The sequence below is a fragment of the Trematomus bernacchii genome, unplaced genomic scaffold (assembly GCF_902827165.1).
Source record: "Trematomus bernacchii unplaced genomic scaffold, fTreBer1.1, whole genome shotgun sequence".
Classification (NCBI taxonomy): Eukaryota; Metazoa; Chordata; class Actinopteri; order Perciformes; family Nototheniidae; genus Trematomus; species Trematomus bernacchii.
The window spans coordinates 12,257,177-12,270,908 of NW_022987973.1; the positions used below are offsets into that span (position 1 = coordinate 12,257,177).

A 13,732-nucleotide genomic window follows, 5' to 3' on the forward strand; every position below is an offset into this window, starting at 1 on the left:
TAAATGTCTCATGTCATGGTAATCCACCTGGTAGTCTACAAATAGTAACGTAGAGAGAACTAGACCGATACATGATTTGTGTTTGACTTGAGAGAATCTTGGCAGAAAGCCCTTGAATTGTGAGTTGAAACGCAAACATTTTGAACCCAAAAGCCTCATTTGAAAAGACCTCATGCAAAGTACTACTCAAAGATGACAAACATAGTCTAGAATGTGTCCATGCTGCCCTTTTTTCCTGCAACGTCCTCAATTGCTCTACCAGAAATGGGAGGTAACAGGATCAGGCTGGTATTCAACCCACATGCATTACCCCCCAGCCCCTCTAAGCTAAGAAGGGGGCTCCTGAAATATAAACTCAATTAGCCATCTCTCGGTTACATATTCACAGCCTTTGGCCTTAAAGTATTCCTTCTCAGATATCGTTAAACTAATTCCACTCAGATCCCAAAACTTGAAGTGCATCCAGGAGCTCTGGGTGGTTGGATATGTTGATGGGGAGTGTACAGTGGTTAGGTCATTGCTCAAATGTGTGTTGATGTGTTGCAGCCTTATTTGGAATAAATATAAGAGTTTTTAAGCCTGATGAGGGGCAGCATCTTTGTTTTGTCCCTGAGTGAAGGGTTGTCTCTTATCTAAAGACTGTTGAAAGAATTATAAAGTTACCCGATACCTCTTTAAGGCCGCACACAGTCATCAGCTGTTGAGTATTTGTTTGTCTTCTCAGTGATATTGCATTGTGCATCACTGAACCCAGCTTACATAGCCTCTCGTGTTCTTCACAAAGCTTTTGTTCATGCAGGCAAATCAAATTAAATCAAAGTTTATTTATAAAGCACATTTAAAAACGATTTTTGGTCGGGCCAAAGTGCTGTACATGTAATAAATACTACAATCATAAAAACACATTACTACAATCACAATAAAAGACAATAAATTACAACAGATATATAAAAAAAAAAACACAGGGAAAAGTCAGGAGTCGTGCTCCGCTCTGACTAAAAGGCCAGGGAGAAGAAGTGTGTTTTAAGAGTAGATTTAAAAACCCCTAGGGTCTGGGCCGACCTCACATGGAGGGGCAGAGTGTTCCAGAGCCTAGTGGCAGCTGCTGCGAAGGCTCGGTGCCCTCTGGTTTTGAGCCTGGTCTTGGGCACTATCAGCAGCAGCTGGTCAGCAGACCTTAAAGCTCTGGCTGGGGTGTAGCGCTGGAGGATTTCAGCTATATAGGCCGGAGCCAGCCCATTTAGTGCTTTAAAAACAAATAAAAGGAGCAGTCACACATCCATCACAGGGGAAAACACACAAGAATGGCTGGACAGAAAATATTTGAGGACTTGATAGATTAAATAGGTCATGTTAATAACAGATGACTCTAACATTCACATTCAAAGTGTGTGTGTGACTCACCTTACTTAAGCAGCACATACTGTCAAATATGGATGTGATCCTCAATTTGACCTCTTTAAAATATTTGTCTTGTGATATACTACCCAAAGAACTCCATTATATATAGGTTTAAATATAAATGTTGCAAACTATTTTGAAATGGTAAGATTTGGTAAGGGCATTTGCTAAATGTTAAATGTTTTTTTGTTCAAGTGTTTGATGGTTTTAACTATGTTACTGTCCCAACTATAAAATGGGATTACGCTTCCAGAAAGTGCCTTTAAAATATTTTGAGTTTAGATGGCATATCATATTTTTAAATTGATATGTCAATACTAGTTACAAACAGTTTCCTATTTAAACAGTAAATCATCACAGAGCAAAATAAGCACTTATAGATTTGAGGTTGAGTCCACCGTTTAGCTCTGTTTTCTTCCCCAACAAATCCTTTGAGAAATATTTGTCTCTTTAGCCATTAAATGCTCCACTATGTTCACCAACCAGTCACCTACAGTGTTGACAGCTTTGTGCTGATAACTTTGAACCTAAGCTTTACCCTTCAGTATGTAGGTCCCCAGAGTACAACATTATAGGCTACCCTTCAATACTTTGATTGAAATATATTTTTCACCTTCTCGTTGAAACGAGCTCTTCAAACAGTGATTAAAACATGCTGAACATGTTAAGTTACACAGCAACACACCTCCTAACTAAAATGCATAGGGGCATCAGAAATCTACGGGAAAAACAAGAGTCATGTTGACCCCTAGTGCTGTGAGGTGACTGAACCAAAACATCATCAACCAAGACCTGAAATGTGAGAGTGTAGCTGCTGATGGCTGACAACCAGCTTTAAAAACGGAATATGATCCTGCAGAGGGGAGCTCAGCCATGTGGCAAAAACAAAAAAGCATTTCGAGCATTGACGTCACTATCCTGATTAGTGTGACCAACCCAACACATTAAATGTATATCCAAACAAAGTTGCCAAATTATTAAGAAAAGTGAAACATTTTTAAATATCTGTTACGTGCCAGGCAGGCTGTACTTGTGTGGTTCTCCTTCCCTCCTGCTTTTCTCTCTTCTCCCTGTCTTCTGCACAGCTAATCAGCAGCTGATCAGGACCTGCCTGTGCACCAGAGTCTGATGGCTGATTGGATCCTCTCACCCTCAGCTGGCCTATCAGCAGCCAGGGCCGACCATAAAGGAGGCACCCAGGAAGTCTTCTCGCTCTCTCACTCTGGGTTGATTGCTGATGGAGGAGCATGCAATTGACTACCTTGTAACGACAATATTCCTCTTTGTTTTGTATGACCTATATTGAAAGTGTGTGTGTTGAGAGGTGGAGGAGTTAGGTAAGTCTGGGGTACCCTGTACACTTCTCATCACGTAGATAACTAATGTTAAGACACACTAGGTTAGCGGATTGTTGCCACCCCTGTATTCTGTTTTGTCCAATTCTGAGTAGTTTAGGTAGTGAGGGTTTTTGTTTTGGTTTCAAAGGATAGACGTAGAGATAGGCCTGGTTTTGTTATGCTTGTTTCTTTTGTTTGGCACAATCCTTCGACTCCTCCTCCTCACACACAGAGTATTTTCTGTTCAGTTTTCTAGGTTGACAAAAATAAACCTTTTGTCAAACCTTTACGCTGACTCTCATATTATTGGTTGTTGTGTGTTAATGTCTCCAGGTCCCCTAGACCTTAGTGGGGAAGTAACACAAATGGGGGCTCGTCCGGGATCTTTATTTTCCTGAGCTAAAGACAACCAATAATATTGAAGTCATTGTGGCTGTTGTAAATTTGCTGAAAAAATGGGTTTTGATTTACAGGATTTTATTGAAAGTCCAAGTGTTGATAAGTTGTATTCCTGTCGCAAAGATTACATGTTATGTGTTGCAGCTCACTTTAACATTTCAGTAGACAAGTATAGAGTAAAAAAAGAGCTAAGAGATGAAATCCTGCAAAAACTAGAGGAGTTAAAGATTCTTGTAATCCCAGACATGTCAACTCAGACTACGGCTGATGTGTCTATTGATGATGATGGTGAACGTGTAGTTGGTGCTTCCTTTATAGAACAGAAGGGTCGTGCTGTATTAGCTACACCTAGAATTGACAAGGTTAATCCTGGAGCTCCTCCTGCAACGCTTCCTAGGTTTGAGGCTTTCTCTCCGGGTAGCTTTGGTGCAAGTAGTAGTGCCAAACTGAAGGTTCGTCTTGCCCGTCTTCAGCTGGAGGCCCAGGAGAAGGAAATGGTGCGTGGAGCGGACTATGATTTCAAACTACAGATTCGCAAGTTAGATAGAAGCTGAAATCACGTTAAAGCGGCTTGAAGTTGATTCCCTGAGAATCTCTTCAGAGCAGAGATTTGAGAGGTCAATACCTTCGCATGCAGTCCATACCAGAAGTTTTGATGTTAGTAAAAATATTGCTTTGGTGCCAACTTTTAGAGAGTCGGAAGTTGACTCATATTTTTGTGCTTTTGAGAGAATTGCTAGTCTGGCCTAAAGACATGTGGCCAATCCTACTTCAGTGCAAATTAGTGGGTAAAGCTCAGGAAGTGGTATCTTCACTTTCTTTGGAAGAAAGCTTGCAGTACGAAGTGCTTAAAGGGTCAATCTTGCGTGCTTATGAGCTTGTGCCGGAGGCTTACAGACAAAAGTTCAGAAACCATAAAAAGTCTGCTACGCAGACATTTGTTGAGTTTGCACGGGAGAAGGGCATTCTCTTTGATAAATGGTGTGCAGCTAATGAAGTGAAGGATCATTTTGAGTCTCTTCGTCAGTTACTTCTCTTGGAAGATTTTAAGAATTCTTTGCCTGAAAGGATGGTGATATTCTTGAATGAACAGAAGGTCAATTCACTGGCTAAGGCAGCTGTCTTAGCGGATGAATTTATGCTCACTCACAAGACTGTGTTTTCTTCTCCCTTGCGCCCAGATAAAGCTTCAGTATCACAAACCGGAAGACCTGATCATGGCACCACAACTTTTGAAAGGTCTAGAGGACCACCGTCACCTCCATGGGGGCCCCGTGAGTGTAACTACTGCCATAAAACAGGACACCTTATTTCAGGGTGTCATTTCTTAAAGCGTAAACAGCAATTTTCGCAACGCTTTCAAACGCCAAAAGGCATGGGACTCATTAAAGGAGTGTCCCTATCAGACATAGGAATGTCCCAGGAAGATGATGTACCTGATCCCTGTTTCAAACCCTTTATTTCAAAGGGCTTTGTTTCTTTAACAGGGGATCCTAAAGACCAGCTGCCAGTACAGGTACTTAGGGACACAGGAGGTTCTCAGTCTATTATTAGAGAAGGCATCTTGCCTTTAAACTCCAGATCATCATGTGGATCAAGTGCTGTTGTTCAAGGGGTAGGCATGACACTAGTTGCGGCTCCTTTGCACAATGTTTATATTCACTCATCGCTTGTCAAAGGATTCTTTAAAGTAGCTGTCCTCCCTGCCTTGCCCATCAAAGGTGTTGATTTCATCCTCAGTAATGACTTGGCTGGGGGAAAAGTTAATCCAGTACCTCAGGTCATTGATTCTCCTGATCTAAGTTTAGACACAGGGAAATCAGCTGAAGTACCTCCCGAAATCTTTCCTGCTTGTGCGGTTACAAGGGCCCAGTCAAAGAAATATGGAGAGGACTTGTCTGATTCTTTTCTTGCTACAGGGCAGTTTCTTGATGCCATGACTGTCGGACCGACTGCCAGAGGAGGCCCGGTCTGCTGGTGCTGGATCACCCAGTAACAGCTCAGGGCTTGTACAACTGCCTGCCACTCGGGAAGAATTCATGGCAGCACAGATAAGTGATGAAACACTTTCTAAATGTCTCTCTTCTGTTATCAGTCAGGAAGAGGCCAGGTCAAAGAAGATGGCCTACATTATGGAAGATGGCCTATTAATGCGTCGCTGGATTAGTGATGCCTGTGAGGAGTCTGACTCCTTTGCAATTTATCAGGTTGTCGTGCCAACCGCCTATCGTTCTCAGGTGATGTCCTTGGCTCATGATCATCCGTGGTCAGGTCACATGGGGGTGACAAAAACGTATGGGAGAGTTTTAAAACACTTCTTTTGGCCAGGACTCAAGTCTGATGTAGTTCTTTATTGTCGAACATGTCATGAGTGCCAAGTGGCTGGTAAACCGAATCAGGTGATTCACCCTGCTCCTCTCATTCCCATTCCGGTAATGGGAGAGCCATTTGAAAGGGTGATTGTGGATTGTGTGGGACCCTTGCCAAAAACTAAAACTGGAAACCAGTTTCTCTTAACTGTCATGTGTGCCTCCACTAGGTTTCCAGAAGCCATCCCACTACGGAAGATCACTGCCCCGGTCATCACCAAGGCACTTCTGAAGTTTTTCTCCATGTTTGGTCTACCGAAGGTAGTTCAAACAGACCAAGGTACCAACTTCATGTCTAAAGTGTTTGCCCGGGTACTTGACACTTTAGGTATCAAGCATGTGACATCCAGCCCATATCATCCTGAAAGTCAGGGGGCATTAGAGAGGTTTCACCAGACTATGAAATGCATGTTAAGGATACATTGCCACGAGTCTCATAAAGATTGGGATGACGGTGTTCCTTTTGTGTTATTTGCTGCCCGTGAAGCTGTTCAGGAGTCTCTAGGTTTTAGTCCTGCTGAGCTAGTGTTTGGACATGAGGTCAGAGGTCCTTTAAGAGTTCTTAAAGAGCATTTGATCATGCCAACGAAAAAAGTTTGCAGTATTCCGGAGTATGTCACCAAACTAAGGGATCGTCTACATCGTGCTTGCTCCTTGGCTAGAGAAGCTCTGACCTCTACTCAAGGGAAGATGAAGAAACGCTACGACCAGAAGGCGGTAGAGCGCTTGTTTCAGCCAGGTGACAAGGTGTTGGTTCTACTGCCTGTACCTGGTTCTGCTCTGTCTACTAAATGTTCTGGTCCTTATGTTGTAGATAAAAAGCTCGGTGAAACAAATTACGTCATTCAAACACCTGACCGCAGACGTCCTACCAGAGTGTGTCATATCAACATGCTGAAGGAGTACTGCACCAGGGATGACCAAAATTAATCTTCAAAAGCTCACCAGGTGGAGACAACCGTCTCTCCTATGGCTTCAGTTTCAAGGGTGAGCTCAAATGAGGATGAGTTGGTGATGCGTAGTGCAACACCACAGGGGGCAAGACTAAGCAATACTGAGGTATTGGCTGATTTGCCCAATTACTTGTCTCATCTTCCTGATAACCCTATCGTCTATTCCTTGACCTCGGAGTGAAACGTCATGGGGTTAAGGGATAGTGGATAGGAGAATTCAAAAGGATTTAGGAGAAGAGACTGCGGCACTTTAGAGAATCCGACTGCACTTTCACTATCCGACGTGTTTATGATGCGCCAGCGGAGGTCATAAATGTGCGCCTGCTGCTGTGGGGAAACTATGGAAACTACAGTTTTCTATACAGCGGACTACAACATGGATGTTTAATAAGAACGAGGGACTACTGTAAACTCATCTAGAGACTCTGCACCGTGCTCTGGGGCCTCATTTATAAAGGGATATACGCTCAAAAAATGGCGTACGCCAGTTTCTACGCAATGTTTGCGATTTATAAAATACTAACTTGACGGGAAAATGTGCGGTCCTCCACGCAAACTCTAACCCATGCGTACCAAGCCCCCAGGAAGTGCGCCGGACTCTGATGAAAATATTCGTGCTGGCCAAACGGCGGTACTACACTTCCTTTTGGTTGCCAGGCCCGGAAACACTTTTTCCCATTGACTTACATGGGGAAAGAGTGGTCTGTAAATCGTTGGATAATTTTTTTTAAACTAAATAAACTACCCAGTATGAACACTTGTATAGCCCTTATTAAAAACATTCGTTCCTCAAGTTGTAAAATGTGCTAATAACGTTATTCTGAGAGTTATTTCCCTCTGCATTATGAACGCGCATCTAACCCACGGGACCGCGCCGCCCGGCACGTTCATGTTACGTGTTCAGCACTACATGCGTTTATCTTTACCCATGGATGCACAATAAGAACGGACCCATATCGCCTTACTGCCAGCCCACGGAGCTGTAATAATGGATATATTGCACATGTTTGCTGTAATTCATCATTTGTAAAATATTATACTACATGGGCTGTATGATTAAATCTTGTACCGTAAATGTTGTATTAAATAAAGTTAATATTACCGACGTAGATTAACGTCCCTGTAGCTTCTTATTGCACTAAGAAGCTTATTGCACTGTGTATATATATATATATATATATATATACACAGCAATAATTCTTTCCTGCTAAATGAAGCTCTGTTGCTTGGATATCACTAGATCCTGTTACAGCGTAATATAAAAGTACATAACGATTGATGTGTAAATTAGCATAATTACTAGCTAACCGCTAACTGCCGCCTCGTTAATATCAAATCTATCATAACAAACATTACCATGCTGTCATGAACGTGCGGTGCTGTTACGTGTACGCAAATTGACGTGCTTGATGTGAACGAGCATTTTGGGGGGCATGGTTAAAGTTGCGCATGCGCTATGAGCGCACATACGGGTACTTCTCAGGCATGCCGGGTAATCTGTGACGTTTCGCTCTCTCAAAAGTTGGGCCATTTTATCATCATGCGCGAATGAGCAACTCTCACAGGAATTAATGAGGCCCCGCCTCCCACGCTGTATCCAGTTCTTATTATACATCCATGATGCGTACGCACTAAGCACACAAACGGGAGAGACGAGAAACTGCGACACCGTTGGCAGAAGAAAGAATGGAGAGAAATATGTGGAAATAATACCATAAATAAAATGTTACCTCATTTATCAAATATGAAGAATTCCTTTTCAAACATTGATTAAAGCCAATCTTAAAATGATTAAACAAACGCCTGTTTGAGACTCCTCAGTGCACACAAAAACATAACTTGGAGAAATAAATAAATACGGATGCTATTTAAAACCACCTCGAATATGTTGTGTTAATGTTATGAAATGTTTTCTCATAAATGATGCGGTAAGCAGGGGGACAGAATTACGTCTAAACTGACGCCGTTTTGCTTTTCTATAGGTTGTAGATACGAGCATGGTTCTATCACGTTTAATCGTGTTTTATGCCGTTTGCCAAGACTTGATAAGTCGCTCGTAAAACACAGGAGTTATGGAAACTAAGAACACCATATGTGGTAAATTGTACAGCTAATATAACACAACCCATTAGTTGTATTTCCTTTAACTGGTGGATTATGGATATATAGTTGCTGATCGACAGCTGGAACACAAACCACCAAATAAAACAAAAATAATTCAGATCCAGTCGTCATGAGGGAGGGATTCCCCCATCATTTCTTACAGTTTCTCATCAAGGGGCTCCTGTCCCCGGGACAAACACACTGCCTGAGGAAGGTTATGTGTATTTGTTTTGTCATTAACTTTTTTCGGACCACTTATTTATTTATTTTGGTGACGATCCGACCTCCATGCTGCTACTCTGGTTCAAACTGCATCCACCAAACAATATGATTTATCTCGACCTCCCCACAATAACCAAAATCTGACACGGTGTGAGATGTCTTTTTTAGCTGTTCTATCGTAATTTCCTGCGATCTTCTTCATGCAGTCAGTCAAAATGAATGAATGAATGGGCGTTTCTTTGACTATGTATAGGCAAATATGGGCGTTACGAGTCGATTGTGATTTATCAAGGGAAACAGGCGTAGGGAGTGCCGTACGCACTTCCCTCGCCGGTACGCAATGTTTTGTGAATCGGAAAATGGCGGAACATTTATGTACCTATTTTTGTGCTTTGTACTACGTAAGCAACCTTCCTACGTCAATCCTACGCAAGGCGTTATAAATGAGGCCCCTGATGCTGTTGTTTTATGCTTTATGAACGTGGACAACAGAGAAACATATTCTTCATGACCAAAGTTGGAATTGAAATAAAAAAGGAAAGTGAAACTTATGCTCGTCACCCTCTCCCTCCGGTTCACATTAATACAAATGATCCCAATACGTATGACTGTATGAAAAGATCTTAAAATCAATACAAATGTATTTATTATAAACGTTAGTCCTTAACATCTATCACTGTGTATATCACCATTCAAACATCTTTTAAAAGTTGAACAAACCCCACACAGCTCAGTAAAGACTGTGAAATGTTGACTTTATTTGATCATTTCAGTAAAAACTAACGTTCATATTTCTCTTTTTGATTATAATACTGATGAATGTTCAAAACAAAGCACTTTGGCAACTTACCACATACGTTTTAAAATGCTTAATAAGCACCGTAACTTTCATGATATCATTTCTCGTTCATAATCGGTTGTTTCCGTGAACGGCCGACTGTTGTGTGACGGCAAATGCTGCGGCCGCAAGGCATTGTGGGGCAGCATTTTCTCCTCTCCTTTAGGTTAGGGAGTTCCAGTGGTTCCTAGGCTAAAGGAGGTTATAAAGGAAGTTTGAAACCTCCTTTCCTTTTAATTTAGAGAATTCGAACGGCACTTATCATGGCTGCCACTGAGGGACTTCCGGGTCATTTCACTCCGTTAGGAAGGTTCCTGAGCTAAATGGACTATTCGAATGCAACCCCTGTCTTCTGCACAGCTAATCAGCAGCTGATCAGGACCTGCCTGTGCACCAGAGTCTGATGGCTGATTGGATCCTCTCACCCTCAGCTGGCCTATCAGCAGCCAGGGCCGACCATAAAGGAGGCACCCAGGAAGTCTTCTCGCTCTCTCACTCTGGGTTGATTGCTGATGGAGGAGCATGCAATTGACTACCTTGTAACGACAATATTCCTCTTTGTTTTGTATGACCTATATTGAAAGTGTGTGTGTTGAGAGGTGGAGGAGTTAGGTAAGTCTGGGGTACCCTGTACACTTCTCATCACGTAGATAACTAATGTTAAGACACACTAGGTTAGCGGATTGTTGCCACCCCTGTATTCTGTTTTGTCCAATTCTGAGTAGTTTAGTTAGTGAGGGTTTTTGTTTTGGTTTCAAAGGATAGACGTAGAGATAGGCCTGGTTTTGTTATGCTTGTTTCTTTTGTTTGGCACAATCCTTCGACTCCTCCTCCTCACACACAGAGTATTTTCTGTTCAGTTTTCTAGGTTGACAAAAATAAACCTTTTGTCAAACCTTTACGCTGACTCTCATATTATTGGTTGTGTGTTAATGTCTCCAGGTCCCCTAGACCTTAGTGGGGACGTAACAATATCCCTTAGTGTTCAGAGGGCACTTAATAATCAGATCAGCAACACATAAAACTGTGGCAGATTTAATTTAATGGTAATGTTGGAGTATGAGGTGATATTTAATATTATGGCATTTTATTTACATGTTTTAGTAAATAAATACACCAGTAAATCAAATAACAAAATCTGAAAAACATGGATCATAACACACACAGTCCATCAGGAAGTGGTCGCTCTCTCGTCCCTCCTCCAGGCTCTGTACAGTTTGATGCTCAGGCTGGGGAGGTTGTACAGCTCCTCCAGATTGAAGCGTTGCCGAAAGCGGTCGACGAAGCGGTTCTCTTTGTCCAGACGAAATCTCATGGCCCAGAGGATCTGTGTGTTTTCCTGGCACAGGTAATCAAAGGTATCCATCAGCTCCTCCAGGTAAGGGTGGGAATACACCACGTCGGCTGCCAGGATGTAATCGAAACAATGTGTGGCACGTGGGAAACGCTGCTCCACCTCCTGACCCCAGAAGAGCTCTGTGACCTGGAAACAGAGCAGACTTGATTTATATGGTATTTAACAGGTTTCCCTTTCTATACTGAAAAAGTGCACTCTTAGGCTGCTTTTCATATTATTCATTTCGGGTTAGCTACACAATTTCTGATGGCTCTTTTGTCAACTAAACATTGGCTGGATATTCAAAATATATTGAATATGTCATAAAACCGACAATATGATGTCTGAACAGGTAACCTACCAGCGGAATGTACTTGCATCGGCCCTTAGTGTTGCGCATGACATTGTACTGGAGGTTTCCCAAAACATCGGGCAGGTCCGTGGAAGTCAACTTAGCACCTGAACAGACAGAGCAGCTGAGCGTTGAAAGAAATAAATACAAAAAGCAGAAGTGGTAAAAAATGTTTTAAAAACTAAGTCAATGGAGTGTTTTGTTTCCGTACCCAACAGGCTGGACACGATGGAGACGAGCCCGGTTCCTGCACCGAGTTCAATCACATTTTTATCCATCATGTTGTGTTCATCACGATTGGTCTCCAAGAAATGGCACAACACCATCGCCTGTTGTTGGGAACACATGTTCTTAGTTCACTGGCAGGGCTCAAAGTAAATGACAGCTACAGCAGCTCAATATTTGGGATAATGTATACATTCGGGCGTACCGAGGGCCAGAGAACAGCTCCATAGAGGTCTGTGGACTCTTTGATACGGATCTCCAGATCAGAGAAGATGTATCCCTCCCAGGGTTCAGGGCCCAGGATGGAGGGGTGGAAACTCCGAGACATTATGGCTTTGGCTAGCTCTGCATCCACAGCAGCATCTGATCAGGCACCCACGGGAGAGACGTGCAGATAAGAAACATGTTTACACAGAGTTCACAACTTGTGACCCTGTGAGTGGAAGCAGAATCTAAAAATAGACAAATACATATTTTTCACAGCAGACATTTTGACGTCATAGAGATACACATGTGTAATAAATCACACTGGCATCATTTGTAATTAAATGGTGGTGAGTTATTAGTTCCACCTGTGCTTTCCTGCTGCAAGAAGTCTACATTTCTGCTGATGAAAGTGAAAGATTGAAGTGTTTGCAGTTTATTCCCATCTGTTGAGCACCACTCTTCGTTGTCACCTCTGTTTCCCTGTCTTTTATGTAACATTTTTCAGATTTCTTGCCAGGTTTTAAAGTGGTACTGATCCAACACCTCAACTTATTTGCTACTCAGTTTTTTGTTTTACTATTTCTCACCTGTGAAACTGCATTGGTACTTCTGATATAAGGAGTTCAATTGAATTCCTCGTGAATTAAAACTGTGTGACACCAAAGACCAACTGACCAAAAATCAGTCGATGCCTGAACTTTCTTTATGTGAATACATTTAGGTACTGCAATAGTTTCAAGTAAAAGTGTTCAAAGTGAGGGCTGTGGATCACCCAGATTAACAGTGTCAGTGTATCTGGAAAGACATTTGAATTTTTTTAATAGACATTTTTTAGGGGATAACACGAAGCCTCCAGAGTGTGAGTGCAGTAGGTGTTTCCCTTATCTTGTCCTCGACCTGCAACACTTAAAAGTGGCACTGAAATACTCCAGACTTAAATCGAGCAGATGAGTAATCGTGTTGTTTCACTCATATCACATTACAGATTTGATTCTCTGCTCTATAAATGAATCACATGAAGTCCTATAATACAACATAATGCCAGTGTGTCAGACTCATGCTATGTGTGTCAGTCATAACAGTTACTCCGAGCGCACAACTTCAGTTATGTCATACTTTAGCCAAAAGGTCGGGGGAGCCCACAGAGGAACAATTCAAAGGTCGGAAATGCCCTGGAGCTCAGTTTATCGCTCACTATATAAATATAACTTTTATATTTGTTGTTACCAGCAGAGATGCAGATGGTTATATGGAATACATATTTCAACACATTCACAGGTCTCACAAGCTCTGAAATTAGATTGATTTTCAGATGATTTAAATTGAACTTGGCATGCAAGTAAAAATAACTTGCCCTGAGATTATGAACTTGTTCCACAAAAAGTAAAACCTGTGCCAAAGTGCCAGCAGTAACCAAATGCACTGACAATTCTTCAGATTTATGTTGTGTTACTCCAAAGTCTCACCTTCTTCTTTGGTCTTTGAGTCCTCCTTCCTGGCATTAGACTGTTGAGTGTCCATGCTTAAAGTAGTCCAAGCAGGAGGGAAGGAATGCCCCACACAGAAATTCTTTAACAGCAACTATTGTTTTTGTCTGTAGTCTTGGATTAAGTCCCTAGCGTTTGGGTAAATATAGATCCAGATAAGTTACACAGAAATACAGTGTTTCCAAACTACTTGTCTCCACCCGGCATTTCTAGCCCTCTGTGGGCATGCTTAGACCTTCTCTGATGCAGCATGCCTGACAGACAGAGGCAGCTGCTCTGTCCGGCTAATGGACCGGAGCAAGGGACCAAAGGGGTGGGGGTCATGTTTAAATAAAGACCACAAAAAAAACCCAGTTTAACAAAAAGTTAAAATATACTTGGTGCACTTATTGAAAAACTTAAGAGTGCCTGAAGGAAATGTAAGCGATGTGAAGACTTGCACCTGTCTCAATCATAAATTGGCACGACAAATGGCTGAATTCTGAGCCAAACTGACATCTACT

At 42.1% G+C, this 13,732-nt stretch overlaps 1 protein-coding gene across 1 annotated transcript; it reads right to left on the bottom strand.

Annotated features, from left to right (window-relative positions):
- Nucleotides 1-10,656: 10,656 nt before the first annotated feature.
- On the bottom strand, nucleotides 10,657-13,492 carry mettl21e (methyltransferase like 21e). Its single transcript, XM_034116938.1, has 5 exons — nucleotides 13,209-13,492; nucleotides 11,741-11,898; nucleotides 11,522-11,639; nucleotides 11,320-11,417; nucleotides 10,657-11,105 (listed from the first exon to the last, which is right to left on the bottom strand). Exons 1-5 carry the CDS (start codon nucleotides 13,261-13,263, stop codon nucleotides 10,794-10,796), a joined length of 741 nt encoding a protein of 246 aa, XP_033972829.1. The 5' UTR covers nucleotides 13,264-13,492; the 3' UTR covers nucleotides 10,657-10,793.
- Between the last annotated feature and the right edge of the window lie 240 nt (nucleotides 13,493-13,732).

Bases quoted from the DNA above. Each gene is read 5' to 3' on its own strand.
- mettl21e (XM_034116938.1), bottom strand. From the start codon at position 13,263: ATGGACACTCAACAGTCTAATGCCAGGAAGGAGGACTCAAAGACCAAA. The intron at 11,899-13,208 runs GTGAGACTTTGG...GTGCCTGATCAG, and splicing joins CTCAAAGACCAAAGAAGAAG to ATGCTGCTGTGGATGCAGAG. The intron at 11,640-11,740 runs GTACGCCCGAAT...TCCCAACAACAG, and splicing joins GAGCTGTTCTCTGGCCCTCG to GCGATGGTGTTGTGCCATTT.